This window comes from Macadamia integrifolia, chromosome 14, assembly GCF_013358625.1.
Source record: "Macadamia integrifolia cultivar HAES 741 chromosome 14, SCU_Mint_v3, whole genome shotgun sequence".
Taxonomy (NCBI): domain Eukaryota; kingdom Viridiplantae; phylum Streptophyta; class Magnoliopsida; order Proteales; family Proteaceae; genus Macadamia; species Macadamia integrifolia.
The window spans coordinates 6,052,640-6,070,042 of NC_056570.1; the positions used below are offsets into that span (position 1 = coordinate 6,052,640).

General features: G+C 39.7%; 3 protein-coding genes and 1 pseudogene across 4 annotated transcripts; 2 read left to right on the top strand and 2 right to left on the bottom strand.

Annotated features, from left to right (window-relative positions):
- Nucleotides 1-1,169: 1,169 nt before the first annotated feature.
- LOC122061885 (zinc finger protein VAR3, chloroplastic-like) lies at nt 1,170-5,044 on the top strand. Its single transcript, XM_042625413.1, has 3 exons — nt 1,170-1,521; nt 2,692-2,790; nt 2,905-5,044. The coding sequence occupies exons 1-3, from the start codon at nt 1,247-1,249 to the stop codon at nt 4,844-4,846; spliced, it is 2,316 nt and encodes a 771-aa protein (XP_042481347.1). The 5' UTR covers nt 1,170-1,246; the 3' UTR covers nt 4,847-5,044.
- Nucleotides 5,045-6,507: 1,463 nt separating this feature from the next.
- On the bottom strand, nt 6,508-8,135 carry LOC122061729 (annotated as a pseudogene).
- A 215-nt stretch (nt 8,136-8,350) lies between these two features.
- Nucleotides 8,351-10,677, top strand: LOC122061883 (probable lysophospholipase BODYGUARD 4). 2 transcript variants are annotated; one of them, XM_042625409.1, is made up of 4 exons: nt 8,351-9,080; nt 9,325-9,704; nt 9,968-10,161; nt 10,242-10,677. In XM_042625409.1, exons 1-4 carry the CDS (start codon nt 8,651-8,653, stop codon nt 10,561-10,563), a joined length of 1,326 nt encoding a protein of 441 aa, XP_042481343.1. In that variant the 5' UTR covers nt 8,351-8,650; the 3' UTR covers nt 10,564-10,677. The 2 variants fall into 2 exon arrangements, with proteins under 2 accessions (XP_042481343.1, XP_042481344.1); XM_042625410.1 differs by having other exon boundaries at nt 8,353-9,080; nt 9,325-9,674.
- Nucleotides 10,678-11,630: 953 nt separating this feature from the next.
- Nucleotides 11,631-17,112, bottom strand: LOC122061882 (probable arabinosyltransferase ARAD1). Its single transcript, XM_042625408.1, has 2 exons — nt 15,515-17,112; nt 11,631-12,337 (listed from the first exon to the last, which is right to left on the bottom strand). The coding sequence occupies exons 1-2, from the start codon at nt 16,442-16,444 to the stop codon at nt 11,783-11,785; spliced, it is 1,485 nt and encodes a 494-aa protein (XP_042481342.1). The 5' UTR covers nt 16,445-17,112; the 3' UTR covers nt 11,631-11,782.
- Between the last annotated feature and the right edge of the window lie 291 nt (nt 17,113-17,403).

A 17,403-nucleotide genomic window follows, 5' to 3' on the forward strand; every position in this document is an offset into this window, starting at 1 on the left:
AATTTTAGGCTGCTGCCTTCAATAGTAGTATGCAACTTCTTTCAAGTGATTTAATGATCTTTGCCACCCCCCCGCCCCCCCACAACCCTCTTCTGTAAATTTTGGGTCATACTTTTATCAGTTAAAAAACACACAGATTTCAAATAACCAGAGCGGTGATGTTCAAATTGACCATTAAGAGTAGGAGCTCTCAAGTAGAGGATAAAGAATTGACCTCCGGTAAGATTCATGGGACTCTAAATCATAAAAATCCTGCCAGCAATTACTTTTGATAGAAACATAGAAGTTGTGCTTGTGGTTTACTTTCTTAGCCAGAAGCTCTCTCAATTTGCAAAGTTCCTCAATATCTTTTGCATTACCATTACCAGAAATAATCATGTCATCTGCATATTCAAGATGATAATTGGGCTCTTAATTTCTTGGTTTTTCAGATACACAAACAATTTGGTAAAGTGAAGGCGTAGAAATGGCACCCTTAGATTAGGAACAAATTGAGGTGTCACTTGTGTCAGATATCAAACCTTATCCAGTTATGTTTGTACCGAAACTTGTGACTGTGCCTAAGTAGTGTGAATTTATTTCCTTGGTCTGTTTGGTGGGCATTAGTATGACTTGGCCTTGCAGTATCAAATATTTGTTACTCTATGGCTGGAGGGTTCTTTTGGAATGAAAATAAGCATTTTGTGAAACCTGGTCCTGTGTGCTATTATGTGGGGATCATGGAAGGAGAGATTGAATTTTCCAGAGTTTTATGCTGATGTTGGCATTCACATCACAGGTTGGGTATGGAAACAAAAGAATTATTATTTTCTTTTTTTTTTGGGGGGGGGGGGTTGGGGGTGGTGATAGAAACTGATTTACTTTGCAGAAAGTGGGTGCTCTATTCAGCAATACATGATGCCTTTGCATGACTTCTTGAAGTGTTTCTCATCTTTTTCCCTAATTTTACTTTTAGCAACCCCTATGTTAAAAGGAAGTTGTATGCTTAGATCACGAATTACAAATGTCTGGAAAATCTCTATTGCTAATTCATGAGGCAATCCACATCGATGCAATGAAAAAAAAGGGCCTTCACCTCACAGTTTTTTTTTTTTTTTTTTTTTTGGGGGGGGGCGCTGTGTGATGGAAACTAATTTACTTTGCTTTTGGTTCGTGTATAGTATATTATTATAATCAGTAGAGATATGAATATCTTGACCTGTTCTTTATGGTTCTGAGACCTGGTGTCGAATTTTAGGGGGTTGAAATGGAGAAGGCAGACATGGTTGATCTAATGCAGTTTCTGTTGAGCTACGCCTGCAATCCCTTTGTTGCTTCAGACAGGATCAACCTCAGCAATGAAGAACTGGTTGAATCATCTGTTCGTAATCTATTGGGTGAGTTGGCTGATGCAAGTAGAACTGATCAAGGGTTGGATATTTCAGAATCGATGCCAAATCTATCTACCAATAGATATGGACAGACCACAAGGTCTGTTGGTTCAAATTTTGAAATGAAAAGAGGAGACTGGATTTGCCAAAAGTAAGTCTAAATTTTCTGTTTTTCACTTCAGGTTTATTTATTTACCTTTTTAAATCATTTGATCTTTTCCTACCAAATAGTATAGTGAAATTGGTATTTTTCTTCTCTTCTTTGAGTGCTTTATATTTCTGAGCTGTCAATTTTAGTGGATGAAATGTTACTGTTACTTCAGATGTCTCATACTTTTATAATACTTGAAGATCTGGATCTGGATGTATTTGTGTATTTGAAATACCAGCTCTCAACTCTTCAGCACAAGGACAGATATACCCCTTTCTCTCTACATCAATTTATCTGTGGAATATGCATCATTTAATAAATAGTAGAGCTGCATATAGATAAGGATAGGCTGTACAAGTATGAACATATTCATGCTTACTTTGTTTGTGCCTTTCTGATTTGATGTAAGCAAAAACAGGAAATATATAGATGAAATGGTCAAAGTACAATGATGTAGTTCAAAAACTTGCCGAAATTTTGCTAATTTCAACATCTGGGACAAAGCCCAGAATCAGCTCTGTTTTGCCGAAGTTTCACTCATTTTGGTTGAAAATTTCAGCCATTGTGGCCGTTTTCCCCCTGAAATGGCCAAGCGAAACTCACGGAAAAAAAAAACATTGTTTCAGAAAAATTTCGATATTTCGCTCATGGCCTACTGAAACAAGATTTTAAAGTTCAAAGGAGGAAGAAGAGAAGAGGGGCCAGTCAGCCCCTAGGCCCTATTGGGCCAACCATGAAAATCCAATGAGCGCAGCCTTAAGCTGACATGCAGCTTATGTTTTAGGCCTAATTAATGGGCCAAGTTTGGGCCCATTAGGAGCCCTTTATTATGCCTAGTGTTGGAAACAATTAGAAGATTTCTTTTAGTTATTTGTTCTATTTCTATTGCTCCTTGTTAATGTTGCTGTTAAGAATGCAATATGACTTCCCCCAGACCCCGCTGTGGTGGGAACCTCGTGCACTTCCCCCCCCCCCCCCTCTCAATATTCTAGGGGAGTCAGGTGCAATGCCAAAATTAGTGTGGGTGCATGCCTAATTGGCACCAAAAGGGGCGGGGTCTGAAAGAAGTTCTGAATCACCTATGTTCTATTTAATGTATTTATGACTATTCAGTGACCTCATAATATTGTATTTGATAACTGGAATCATTGCATCTTCTTTCTTGGGCAGGTGCAGGTTCATGAACTTCGCAAAGAACATGAAATGCCTTGAGTGCAATGGGCCACGGCCCAAAAGACAGCTGACTGGTGAAGAATGGGAATGCCCTCAGTAAGCTGTTTTAACTAATTTTCCATTGGCCTAAAATGCAAAATTATTTTTCTTTTTTCTTTCTCGGGTCCTGATATTTTAATAATATATGTTAGAAATTGACACTTCTCTCAGATGTGATTTCTTCAATTACGGGAGGAATTCATCATGCATAAGGTGTGATTGCATGCGGCCTGGAGAGGCCCCATATGGCACCATAACGCCCAGCAACTTAAACGAGGCTGCTATTGAGGGTAGGCTTGCCAAAAATGATGAGAAGGCAGAGAAATGGTTCAGCAAGGTCTCTCAACTGGACAAGGCTTCAGACTTGACTAGCGCTGTAGCTGATGAAGACTTCCCAGAAATCATACCTTTGAGGAAAGGAGTCAACAAGTTTGTTGTCAGCACGAGAAAGTCACCATTAGAACGGAGGTTGGCTAATGCCCAATACCGAAGGAACTTGGGCAACAATGGGACCCCTGAGGAGAATGATCTTCAGGCAGGGGACGGAGGTGAGGTGAGTCAGAACAAGACTCCAGACACATCAATAAGCCAGAGTTTAGACAGGATTCTTGGTCGCTCTTCAGCTTCTTCAGATTCTGGTAGTCATATTAGTGTTGCTGGAGAAAATACTGGAGCAGAAAGGTCCTTGGTCTCAAGTCTGGCTTCTCCACAGAACAATTCTGGCTATGTTCCTTTTGTGCCATTACCCGCAGATATGTTCGTTAAACCTCAGAAATCAGAGATGGGAAATGAACAAGTAGCAGGAAACCATGATTCACTTGCTTCCAAGAAAAGCAACACAACAGGATCTGTTTCTGGGGATGCTGAATCTGGTAAATCAAGTGATGGCTTGCAGCTCTCAGAAAAACCAGTAAACCAGACTGAGGGCCAGGAAGACAAAGAACAGGCTGAAAAATCAGAGAGGTGGTTTAAAAAGGTTGCCGAGCTACATAATGTTACAGATCTCTCAAGTGCAATATCTGATGAGGACTTCCCAGAAATAATGCCAATGCGTAAAGGAGAGAACAGATTTGTTGTCAGCAAGAAGAAGGACCGATCACTGACGTCACCCTTGTACAAGAGACGCATGGCCATGGAACAATCAAGCAACACTAACTTTGTACCTTTTGTTCCCTTTCCACCGGACTATTTTGCTAAGAAGGAAAAACAGCCAGAAAAAGAAGCTTCAAAAAAGAGATCTGTGAGTGAAACTTCTTCCATTGCTGAGCCAGCTGAAACCATTCCAAATGCATTGGGAAAGTCATCTGAGGGTAATGTTGCTGATCTGGGTGCTTCTGGATCTTCAGTTCAACCGTTGGAGAATAAGCATACTAGCAGCGAGAGCTGGAACACTATCAAAGCTGGAAATGGCTATAGTGAAAGCAATAGCTGTAATGGGGTACCATCCGTGGCCCGTTCTGCCCAACAACCTGAGGATCTACAGAATAGTAGTAGGGTGGGTTGGAATAGTGGGTCATCTTGGAGGGGGAGTGCTGATGGTGCTGGTTATGGGGCATCGACTGGGGGAAGATCTGCTCTAAAACCTGATAATCTACAGACTAATAGTGGGGAGGGTTGGAACAGTGGATCATCTCGGAAAGGGAGTATGGGCTCACCAACCATGGGAACTTCTATCCCAAGATCTGATAATTTACAGGCTAATAACAGGGAGAGTTGGGATAGTGGATCCTCCTGGAAGGGGGGGAGCACAGGAGGAGATCCTACCCAACAGCCTCAGAACCTTCAGAATGGGAGGGAGAGTTGGAACAGGGGATTTTCAGGTAAGAGCTTGGAGGGATCAGCTGTGAAGGAACCAGATCCCTTGGATATGTCTCAGGAGGCCAAGGAACAGAGATGGTTTCGGCGGGTTGCTCAGATCAAAGACATTTCAGAGTTGAGCAATATCCCTGATGAAGACTTCCCTGAGATAATGCCAATGCGGAAAGGGGTGAATAGGTTTGTTGTCAGCAAGCGTAAGACACCATTGGAAAGGAGGTTGACATCCCCCCAATACAGAAGGAACCTTCCAATTGTGAGCTCTGATCCAGTGAAGAAGGAAAACGATGGAAGCTGAAACTAAGGGTAGATGTGGTGTCAGTCAGTCTTCAATTCTTAGTTTGTATGGGTAACATCTGTTGATATTATTTTTAGTGGGAGAGTAAACTTAAAAGAACAATGCCTAAAGGTGAAATTTACTATTATAAATTTTGGTCATTTGATTGGTTTTGTTGATGGAATTTAACATAATAAATGACAAGAAGCGTTGATCGGAGAGAGTTGCCCATTTTATAGAGTTCCTTTCCCATTTTTCTTTATATTACAATCATTAGGACTCATTATTTATGAAGTGAAATATTTCAACCCTATTCACTTCGAGTGGGAAGAGGATTGGCATCTGCTGCCGTAACTCAAACAGTTTAACAATTTAACGGTTTAACGTCAATTCAAACCCTGACTCCACCCTTTGGCCTTGGAGCACGCCTTCTTCGTTTTTTAAAATAATAATACCTCTAAACCCTTTTTGGATGAAGTCTACAAACGTGTGGTATTTCTCATGATTCGTCTAGTCCAGGAGGTCATGAACAATTTAGTTAACATTAACATCTTTAATCTGAACATTGATGTATTAAGTTTGTTTAGTTTAATTTGTTTTTATTTTTCTTAAAAAAAATAAAAAAATTCAAACCTGATTCGCCTCCTAGGAGCTGGAGATAAAAGAGAGGGATGCTAGGTGCAAAAACATCAAAAAAAGATAGCTTGTGAGGTGGATAATTTGGTAACCCATTGCCCCATAGGCACATGGGTGTGCAATGATCACCATGTCCCTGCTTGGCGTTGCGCACCTGTGTGTAGGCACACTCACTATCACAATGCCTCTTATGGACGAAAAACATTTGTCTCTTTAAATTTACAGTACCATCCTTTAGAGAATGCCACTATTATAAGAACATCTCCATTTGTTTCACTAAATTAAACTCAAACCCCTTATCGTAAGTCACTCTTAAGTGAAGAGTTATAATGACCGTTATACCCTATTCGCTAAAAGTCATGTTTTAACCCAATTCTTCTTCACCCCTGCCTATATTCACCTTCACGGAGACGTCAAGCAGAGAGAGAGAGAGAGAGAGAGAGAGTGTTTTCCTTTAATTCCAAAAGCTCCCTTCTCCTGCAAACTAACTACCATGAACATGAACCTTACTGTTGCAGACTTGCTCAGGGGGCGATTTTATGATTTTCATCTGATGGGATTCCAATCTAATATTTGACAAGACATCCCTATCGGATGATGTTTCTTTTTTTTGGTGAATTCCATCGGATGATGTTTCACTTGGCACTTACTGAATCAAAATCCGTTCAGCTTCAGGAACTAGAGTACTAGACTCACTTTATTCATTAATAATCTGCCACCCACATCTTCAATTGGAAAGGAGAAGAAAAGGGATAGAAAAGAAAATAAAGTATTCCCATTTATTTCCTTCAATGCTTCTCTATGGGAAAAAAAAGTAGAGCCCATTATCCATCATGGTGGGGCTCCCTAATGAAGCATGGAATCGAGCAAAAAGAGCTAAGGGAGCTGCTGGTAGCCGCAAGTTCCTGCTGGTTATCGCTGTCGTCATTCATCATTGATGTTGTTATCATCGTGATCTTTGGTGCTTTGAACGATTGCCCAAAAAAGTTAAAAAAAAAGATAAATTAGATCTCGTTTTGAAATAAAGGTATAATATATACAGGTACTTTACGTATTACATATTTAATAAAGATATTTTAATATTTAAAATAAAATATAACAGCTGACATCAGCCTATAAAGGATACTCCTTACAAGTGACTTAGGGAAGGGTAGGGGTCTGTGGTATTCTCTTTGCAATCGATCAGAGCCGTAGAGCCGTAGACCAGTACGTTGACTACGTTCACCTCAGCACTCTCGTGGCGGCTTGCTCTTCTCTCAGCAACCGACGATCGCTCAAAGCACAGAAGGTCTCGCGCCTACTGTTCTCGTGCCCTAAGGTCAACCAAGGTCTCGCGCTTTACTGTTCTCGCGCCATAAGGTCTCCGAGGGTCTCGTTAATTACTGTTCTCGCGCCTACCGTAGGGAAGCCTACTGTTCTGTGAAGCCTGGGGGTTGATACAAAATCATTCTAGAGATATAACTTAATTCTAGCGTTGGTTGGTTGGCTAGCGGCAGAGACCTGAAGAAGAATATATTAATTTGAAGATTAGGGGTTTAACCCATTAGATAGAAAATTAAGATGCAGAGAAACGCTTACCCTTTGGTGGCAGCATGAACAGAAACAAGCGGAAACGAAGGTGTAGCAGTGACGGAACCCGACCCTATATTCACAATGCCACCTCTCTTCCTCCCAAGCATCCTAGGAAGTACAGCCTTGGTCACCCTATTAATGGCTTCCACGTAAACCTGAATCACATCCTTAAGCATTTCTTCATCCACTTCATGGAAGAACCACGCGTAAGGTTAAGAAACCCTTGCGCAGTTCACCAGAACACTTACTTCCAATCCTTCGAAGGCTTTCCCGATCCGTTCATACCCTCTGAGAAGTCACCGGCCAAGTCAACGACAACATTCCTGATCTGGGTTCCACCGTATCTGGCCTTAATCGTATTCGACACATCGTTGACTTATCAAGATTGCGACCCACCAACACCATTTTAAGGTACTTCCCGGCTAGCTCGAAGGCCAAGCTCTTTCCGATGCCGTCGGCAGGTCCCGTCACGAGTGCCCACGAACCGTATTTCTTGAGATCCTTTTGAGGTCTCACGAAGTTGACGTAAACCCATGAAGGAAGCTAAGGCGGAGTTGAGCACCAGGAGGAAACCCAGAATCAATGGAACCAAAACCCAAAAGGGTTGAGCTCTCTTCTGCTTCCCGATACAGAGCTCCTTCTTGCTCCTTGTACCAGAGATCGAAAGAGGAAGTAACAAATCCGAAACAGAGAGAGAAGAGAGAGAAAAAGAGGAGTAATAGAGTTGAATCACTCAGTATCAGTCCAGATCTGGGGTTGGTTCGTTCAATGCGCTTTAAATCATTTTTAAACCGGTTTGGGTGAATCCATATTCTCTTCAGATCTCCACCATTCAGTTCAGCATTGCCACGTGTCAATTTCTGCAATTAGAATAACATAAGAATTGCATGATGAAGAATAACAGAGGATTTAAATCTGAAAATCAGAAAATCTATCCCTAACTTTTTAAAAAATAAAAAATAAATAAAACTCTCTCCTTACCAAAATACCCATGTGAGTAGGTGTATTTGGAGAGAAATGTGGTGAAAACATCTGCTGAATATGGAATGAACGAGATGACCTGAAATGCATGTTCAGATGCTCTAGGCCATTCGATGTTCATTGCATCACAACACTCACTGTAAAGAATAATCGCTCGACACTCGAGTAGGTGTATTTACAAAAAGGCCCACCACAGGTCCCGTATAAGTTAACGACATAACGGTATATCTTCAACGTGTCGTCTGCCCATTGGTAAAGGCGTGCTTCACGTCCCATGAATGATCCTGTCTATCCTTTTATCAAAAAAAAAATCCTGTCTATCCTCATTCCTCTCTCTCGAGGCCTCTGGGAATCCGGAGGGAATACGTGGCCTGATGGTGTACAGAAAAGGAGTTCAAAGGAGAAGACTATTCCGAAAGTTCATTCGACAAAATAGGCTCACAGCTTCTGAGTCTCTTGGAGGACCCAGAAAATAGAACCATTCCTTCAAAGCTCAATTGGGATTTCTCTTTCCCTATTTGATTCCCAGAGGATCTATTCCCTCTCTTGTTTTGATGAAGTTTCTTTATTCTTCTGGCACTACTAGTCTCTATTTTGTGTTGTTGTAATGTGATCAGTTTATCTCCCACCCTCAAAATGCAGAGAATGACGTTTGGATTTGCCCACAAATGGCCCCAAGAAGCTGTCCGAAGCCTCACTTCAACAATTGGGCTCATTGTTTTTACGTTATTGGATTTGCTGGATTTCTTTCTATGCATCTTTTACAGTTTCATTGATGGGTTCCTGGAAGTAGACACCTCCTCTTGTTACTGCCATAACAGGGGAGAACAGAGGACGAACATAGATGGGAGGGATAAAGAAGCTGAAATTTCAGAAACTTTGTACAGGCGGAAAAACATTTTCAGGGATTTGGGCCTTCCAATTTTGAGAGCAAAAAGAGATGATTCCATTAAGAGAGGTAGTTTAGTGGGGAACAGGTGGTCAGACTGCAATTGTGAGTCTTGTGTTTCATGGCAGCTCAATGGAGACCAGAAACTTCATGTTGTTGTCAGTGAGCCCTCACCAGGTATGTGTACAACCCAAATTTCTCCTTTATTTTAACTTCTAATGGGGGTTTAGCCTAAGAGTAAGGGCTTTCTAATTTTTCATTGGCTTTTATATAAGTTTTCCCCTTTTGTATCTTTGGAGAAGTTATGGATTCGTACTTGAAATGATGATAATTGTTAATGATGGAAGACCCTTGTGGTTGTGCCTTTGTGCTTGAAATCATTTTGGTTGTTAATGTAATCATAAGTTGTTATGTTTTACAGTCGCCAATGAAGACTGCAAGGGAAAGCCAACTGAAAATGTGATTTTCTTACATGGGTTTCTCTCATCTTCCTCCCTTTGGACCGACGTGGTATTTCCCAACCTCTCTGAACCTGCAAAGCAGAGCTACAGATTGTTTGCAGTAGATCTCCTAGGATTCGGAAGGAGCCCAAAACCACGGGATTGTCTTTACACCTTGAAAGACCACATGGAAATGATCGAGAAATCTGTAATTGATCGGTTTCAGTTGAACTCTTTCCATTTGGTTGCGCACTCCATGGGATGTATAATTGTTTTGGCCTTGGCAGCAAAATATTCTAAGTCTCTAAAGTCAATTACACTGATAGCACCGGTGAGTACACGAAGCAACTTAATTAACCAGGTTTTTAACTAACTTGAACCCATGTGGAAATCCATCCTTTTTAAGTCCAGTTATTGAATTGTCTAAATCCAGAGTTCATGTTATTGAGTTTTGAGTAGCTTGCTATGGGATTGAACTACCATGTTACTACTAGACTATTAGTTACTTGGCTTCCTACTCATGTGTAGAGTTTGAGTCATCTTGTTTTACGTATTCTTTTATGTCCTCAATTTCATTACACGCTATCATGCTCGCTTGAGGCTAACGATGGATGTTATTTTCAGCCTTACTTCCCCTCATCTGACGACAATGTGAGTTTAACTGCACTCAACAGACTAGCTGAGAGGAAATTGTGGCCACCATTGCTTTTTGGTTCTTCAGTCATGTCATGGTATGAACATGTTGGAAGAAGCATCTGTTTCATCCTCTGCAGAAACCACCAGATGTGGGAATGGATTCTTAAACTGCTAACTAGAAGGTACATAAATCAAACTGAGGTTCTTCCTTCAATACTGACTCAAGAAAATCTTCTCATAGCTTTTATTTTCCTCCTAAAAGGGACCTGCATTTCATGGCTGTGGACTTGACCAAGCACACCCATCACTCAGCCTGGCACACAATGCACAATGTGATATGTGGTGGAGCAAAGCTAATGGATGAATACTTGGAAGTACTGAACAAGTCGGGTGTGTCAATTACAATCATCCAAGGAGACAAGGACCAGGTGGTTCCATTTGAATGTAGCCACAACATGAAGCTTAAAGTTCCACTTGCGGAGGTTAAGACCATCTCTAATGCCAATCACACAACTGTAATCATGGGTAGAGAAAAGGAATTTATGAGGGATTTAGAACAAATATGGTGTTTTTCTGGGAAATAAAAAATTGTAAAATGGATGTGCTCAGAAAGATGGATAATACTTGGTGCCATCCATCCTCCACTTGAAAGTGCAAAATTCAATTATTCAAAATATTTGTATTTGATTTTTGTCCAACTCCAAGGTACTTCGATGGATTTCCATATTGCTTCACAGTAAAAATATTAACTGGGTTTCGGGATTCCCACAAAGAGGAGTTGAACACAAGAAGGGACTGAACAGTGGCTGTGGCAACTCCCTCCCTAACTCAAACCAGTCAATCAGCTCTTTTACTTACTGATGAATCTAGGAGACAGCACTGAGTTTAACAGTTTACTATTTAGGGCACAATGGGTTCACTTAGTCAGCCACTCAGTTACTGTTCATATTCTACCAGGGCTCAACTCTTACAGTCTACACTGCAACCATTGAAAATCAGGCTAGAACTAACTCCACTCCCCTGCAACAAATCATGTCACCAACCCAAGATCAACACCTGATTGAAGCTTGAATTTCATCACTGGCCATGAATATTTTGATCAATCTTGGCGAAATTTCCTGTTATGGGAAAGAATTCTTGCTGTTTCGTATGGACTGGAAGAAGGGACAATCAATTAATATTATTAGGACCTGCAGGGTCCAATGACTCAACCTTCACATTATCCATTTATCTTGTGGATCAGCAAACCCAATTTATGGCCACTCATGGCCATGGGTTCTTAAACCTAGATACAACCTGCAAATCAATGGGTGTGTTTTGGTGGGTTGGTTGAAATTGTGCATCCAGAGTGGCATTGTCGACACAATCGTATCTTCTGCGATACAAGCATTTCAAACTAACATACATGAAAGAGTCCAACAATATTGGGTCAAAAGCAGAAGCTAAATTGTCAGATGAAACATCTTTCTGTTTATATCACAAAAGTAGGATCACATTTTACAGTACAAATCACGTTCCTAGAGGCCCAGTTTGTTTGACTGCAAACTTTACCCTTAAAATGATATTTTATGTGAAAATTTTATTCCATGAAATTTTTTTTTTTCTTATTTTTCAATGAGGTTTGTGTATTTTACATCAAAAAAATGGAAAGTTCTGTTAAACAAGAAAATTTTCCTTTTCCACCTTTTTACATGGAAACAAATGGAGCCATAGCAGCAAATTTACATGATTTGCAACAACAATATAATCAAGAAAAGAGTGGCACAGCTGGGGAAAGGAACTTTGACATCCATTTGGATTAATTCATCTCCCACCAAAATTCCTTGGAATTGCTATGATAGCCCTCTTCCTCTTGCTGCCTTTATGAGAGAATCGTTTGGACTTGTGTAGCTTTAATCTAACTGAAGGCACTTTACGGGCAACTGCCTGCCAGATCATTTGTACAGCATCCTCCTCCTGAGAAGGGTACTGGAACTCAAAGAACTTTTCGATCTCTTTGAGCTTCTTCCACCTCCTGGTCCATTCTTCCTTCTTGATACTCTTGATCAACTTGATGAGAAAATTCTTTTTCACGGCATCTGATGTGCGTACAAAGATGCAGAACTCAGAGTAGTCAAGGACATCCTCGTAAGGGAGCTCAATTTCATCACTGATAATGACAGGGACACAGTGGCTAGCAATGGCATCAAACAAGCGATTTGATGATGGGGTATCACCAGCGATGTTGAGGCAGAACTTTGATGAGTGCATCCCTTGGCTAGCTTTATTGATTCCGTCCTTACCAACGCTCCCAAATGAGAAGTGCACATCTTTTTCATCCTTCAAAAGATAAAACAGTTCTTGTCGAACAATCCCACCCTGAAGATGAAAAAAGTCAAATAAAATACACTTAGAATAGATATAGAAGCAGAAACAGTCTAAAGTACGGGCTGTGTTTTAATGATAATCTAACACCACCAGAGAGCAAAGCACAAATGCAGAGACAAATCTAGATATAAGGGAGTTAATAAGCAAATAATCACCACGTAGATGATCTCAGGGTGCCATGAAAACAATCTAAAACAGATTTCTTTTGCTTTCTCGGAGAAGAATAAACAACCCGCAGATAACAGATTACTTACAGATCTAGGATTAGCCAATAAGTCTATTCTTCGGTCTAGGAGACTCCAAGGCAGGATCCAATTGAACCAGTTGCTTGACCTTAGAGTTTCAAAATAAACGGAAAACAATTGAGTTATACCAATAACTCAACATAAAAGAATATACAAGTTGAGCTTTGGACGATCATTTTGGGAAACAGGATGGCTGATATGGTTCCCATGTTCAGTTATTATATCCATGACCCCACCCCACCAACCACTCCTATACCAGAAGAAAATTTTCAGGCATTGACAATGGTAATGTTTAAATTGAATACTCCCTCTGTCCCACAAAGACTGTCTTGTTTGAAAAAACCCTCATTACGAGGATCTCTGTTAATGCATTAATCACCCACTAATTCAAACCTTCCCTCCCCACCCCCGACACCCCTATTAGTTTGGTTTATGTAAGAGGGAAACAAAAATGACAAGTGTATACAATAAATGTATGGATAATTATAGGGGCATTATGGGGAATCCAACAAAACTTCATATCCATGGTTTTTAAAATGGACAGACACTTTGGGACAGTGAAAGACCTCAAACAGGACTATCTTCGTAGGAGGGAGGGAGTAAATCCTATAAAATTGAAGTCTTCATGGAACTGGCGTCATAGAATTCTGCTCATGTAGGAAGATATTTTCATCTCAAAACACATTAAGAAAGTGAAAATTAATGATTAAGTTGTAGAAAATAAATCAGCATTTTTTTCATTTTGAGATAGAAAAACACCTAAATCTGATATAAATTCTTAGCATCCAACTTCTAAACCACCTCTTGGATTGGACCCTAAAGTCGAAACTCAGCCGGTCAATTGATCCCAATCAGTTGTTAAGGATGCTCTTTCCGTCTAGATAGAAAAGCCCTCATTAGGAAAGAGAGACAATGAAAACAAAATGAAACAGTTCAAAAATCAACAGTTAGACCCAACCACTTGCATCGATTTTATAGGAAGGTCTGGCCATTAGAAACCTTGGACAACAGCAAATCCATTTAAACAGTTCTGTTTTCTGGGCATGCTTTCGAGTTTCAACACAAATGGCATCTTTGTCCTGTATGTAAGGATAATCTTAACATTAACAGCATATCCTAAATGATGATTGTCTTCATAAGTTAGATATCTAGATTGGGAACAGAATTGTTGCACAAATAAAAAATGGTTGTGTTGGTGCAACCACTAGCTTAGAAGAACACGAAGAATGGAAGCATGAGACAGGTAAAATACTTCCTATAAAAACATTTAAACAGTTCTGATTTCTGGGCATGCTTTCGAGTTTCAACACAAATGGCATCTTCATCCTGTATGTAAGGATAATCTTAACATTAACAGCATATCCTAAATGATGATTGTCTTCATAAGTTAGATAGCTAGATTGGGAACAAAATTGTTGCACAAACAAATAAGGGTTGTGTTGGTGCAACCACTAGCTTAGGAGAACAAGAAGAATGGAAGCATAAGACAGGTAAAATACTTCAAAGAGTTCATGCTAGGGAAGTTTAAAGCCCTTTTTATATAGATAGTATTATAGTCTATAGATTTTGGAAATAGATCAAGTTAAATCCAAAGGAAGCATTAAAATCCAGTGAAGTCCTAGGAAAGACTAAGCAGTTTTCAGGAACACTGGAGAAAATTGTAGACGGTGTGATTGATGGTACCAACATGCAAGAGAAAAACTTCATACAAATAGCATGGCCCATCCCTGGATCTTTCCACCTACAATCTATGGAAAGCAATCCCTTCAGCGCAGTATAAGTAGTGGGCTCTATTGAAAATGGAGAACCTAACTATGCATCTTCACACACCATGTACAATGAGACAACTCCTTCTATTACAGCCAATGAGAGCTTGCACATCTGAGCCCCCACCTCCCCTTTCTCCATGCTTTTCCCAAAGAACTGTAGAAAGATGCAATCAATAGAATTTCTCTGACACCTATTGTGCTTGTTGTGATCCTTTCAGCTAATTTTCAGTAAACATTAACCCCCCCTCCCCCAAAAGCAACATTCACGTCAAAACTGTTATGAGTGTGTGTGTGTGTGTGTCTCGGTCTGGGGGTCCATGGGCATCCATGGACCTTGTATCATGGGAACATATCTAAGTAACTTAGCTAGTTTAAGTTTTATCTTTCAATTTGTAAGTAGACTTACAAGGCTTAATTGAGTGATTTATTTCTATTTAAATCATCTTAGTTAAGTTTCATCTTTACTACACTTAGCTTATCTATATGACTCTTCTTAACTACCCAACATTCCGCCCAATACATCATAGCTGGTCGTACGACTGTCCTATAGAATTTTAAATAAGCTTTAAAGGAATACATCGATCACACAACACTGGAAGCACCTCTCCACTTCATCCATCCCACTCATCTGGATCGGAAAAAAAAATCTGCATCCATCCAAACACACCCTTCTAATGAGGTATGTGATCTCAAGGAATCTAGTATGTTGGAGTAACAATCAATCTCAATTTGTTCTTGATTGAGTACTTGGCCATGGCAAAGGTGAACCTATGATGATATTTTTCATTACTTCTTGGAGTCCATTCTTTTCATATGGAAAAATCTTGTAGCATTTCAACAGTTGACATAAACAAGTTGTGTTACAGAAAGATCATATTTCTTCTTAATTCAAACTAGGAGAATCACATATAAGAACAAAGGAACATAATCAAGAGTCAGAATAAAATGTGATATAAAACTACTGCAAACAACCACAGATGAATAAACCAAAAAACTAGCACCCCTCAAAATAAAAATAAAAAAAAAAGAAAAGAAAAGAGGAAGAAGAAGAATAAACTGCAAACTTGAAAGATGATAATAAAAGAAAATTAGCTAGACAATAAACAAATAAGAGGCATATATGACAGGATGCTCTACAAAGAGGAGGTACATACATCTTTCCTGTATATGGCTCCTTGGAAATACAGCAAAGTTGGACGATCATCAAAGCCAGACGAATCATTAACAAAAGTTTTGATAATGTGTTTATAAGGTGCAATCACATCCTTTTCAACATTAGCTATGGTAGGAGGGTACCTCCCAAAATCTGCAAGTATGAACATTGCAGGCCACAGCTTCATCCTTGCATATATCATGCTATTTGGATGATGGGCCAAGATTACATGGTCACGTCCCCCTGATCTCCTCCATTCCTCTTGAGCTGTTAAAAACTTCACCAGTTTCTCTTGTAACAATTGGTTCCTATTCTTCTTTTCATGTGGCTGAAGCCTGGAAAATCTGTTATAGCTCAACGAGGAAAAGAATGGGACAAATATGACATCTGCCTCACTTGAGTTGTGCACTCTCACAACACTACGAGCACCCACTGAGTCAGGAAATGTTGATGAGAGGAGATCTAAAGTCAGCCAATATTCTATGCTGTGTTGCAAGTTCAAACCTCCTGGATAATCAGGTATTTTGGTTTTAAGATCTGGCCATACACTATCCCCTTCAGGTTTCCAATCCAATAGGCCAAAGTGGAATTCAGGAGGTAATTCATACATGAAAACCTTGAGAACTACCTTAATTGGATTGCATTTAATCAGTTTTTTAACTTGGGGTACTTCCTCCTCATAATCCACAGAGACTGACATGTTGGGGATTGAAGATTGAATATTTTCCTGATACTGGGGTTGAGAGTTTCCATTTTCAACCACTGCAAAGAGCTTGGAATTGGGTAAGATGCTAAGGTCAACAGAGTGAGGGCGGCTTGTGGAACGCAAGACAGAGAACCAAGAGAAGATGAAGATGATGGAAGTGAATCCAAACATACAAAACAGAGATGACCGCGAAATAAAACCACGGTAGTGAGGATTCCTTTCCATTGCAATACTAATACAGGAAGCTAGAAATGTTAACTGTTTCTATCAATACACATGTGTAGAGGAAGAAAAACTCATTTCCTATCGACTTGGCTAATTAATTTCAGGAAAAAAAAAAGAGCCAAATACTCTTTCCTATTTAGAGAAGAAAAAAGTACCCAATGAACGGAAATGAGAGAGAAACGATTCCCTAAAAAATACAGAAAACCAGAGAGTCAGAGAACCAACAAGTAAATACTAATATTCAAAAACTACTTTTTTTTTTTCTTCCTTCAATACATCATAGTGATTCAATGTTCTGAAAATCCACTGATACCCATCAGCCAAAGTAGCTTCTAAACTTACTTCAACTCATCAAAGAAAGTGAATGGATTCAAAATGGGCTGAACAAAACATCAACCCGCCAAAAAAAAAAGAAAATTCCCGGCAACAACAATGGCATTCACCTCCATGTTTCAAGAGATGAAACAAGACATATATCCAGAAAAATCAAAACGTTCACCGCAAGGAGCTCCACAAATCCAACCCATTGACGAAGAAGTTGAGATAATGCAGAAAAACAAGAAGAAAATCAAAATCAAGAACAAACTATAGTAAGGGTAGTTGAATTTGATTAATGGTTAAAGAATGACAAGACAGAAATGGGGTAAATCTGAGAAATGAATGCTTCGTATCGTACCGTTGGAGAAATGGGAGAGACGAAACAAGGTCTGATTGAAAGCTCACTGCGAGCGTAGGCTTCGGGTCAATCACTGTTGAAGCGGGCTCTCGTCGCTATGTTCTTGGGTTTTGGCTATTTTTGTATAAAAAGAAAGAAATTAAAAAAGCTGAGATTTAAAAGGGTGCGACTAAGAAACAGAGAAAAACTACTTATATTTTTCGTATTTCCTCAATTTCTATTTTTTATTAATTATTAATTATTAATTAATTAAATAAACAAGTTGGTAAGTGGTGGATTATAC

What these genes read in the sequence shown, in the direction of transcription:
- LOC122061883 (XM_042625409.1), top strand. Translation starts at nt 8,651, where the DNA reads ATGCAGAGAATGACGTTTGGATTTGCCCACAAATGGCCCCAAGAAGCT. An exon ending in TGTCAGTGAGCCCTCACCAG is followed by an intron (nt 9,081 to 9,324) that starts GTATGTGTACAA and finishes TATGTTTTACAG; the next exon opens with TCGCCAATGAAGACTGCAAG. An exon ending in CTTAAACTGCTAACTAGAAG is followed by an intron (nt 10,162 to 10,241) that starts GTACATAAATCA and finishes TCCTCCTAAAAG; the next exon opens with GGACCTGCATTTCATGGCTG.
- LOC122061885 (XM_042625413.1), top strand. Translation starts at nt 1,247, where the DNA reads ATGGAGAAGGCAGACATGGTTGATCTAATGCAGTTTCTGTTGAGCTAC. An exon ending in GGAGACTGGATTTGCCAAAA is followed by an intron (nt 1,522 to 2,691) that starts GTAAGTCTAAAT and finishes TTTCTTGGGCAG; the next exon opens with GTGCAGGTTCATGAACTTCG. An exon ending in GAAGAATGGGAATGCCCTCA is followed by an intron (nt 2,791 to 2,904) that starts GTAAGCTGTTTT and finishes CACTTCTCTCAG; the next exon opens with ATGTGATTTCTTCAATTACG.
- LOC122061882 (XM_042625408.1), bottom strand. Translation starts at nt 16,444, where the DNA reads ATGGAAAGGAATCCTCACTACCGTGGTTTTATTTCGCGGTCATCTCTG. An exon ending in GAGCCATATACAGGAAAGAT is followed by an intron (nt 12,338 to 15,514) that starts GTATGTACCTCC and finishes TTTCATCTTCAG; the next exon opens with GGTGGGATTGTTCGACAAGA.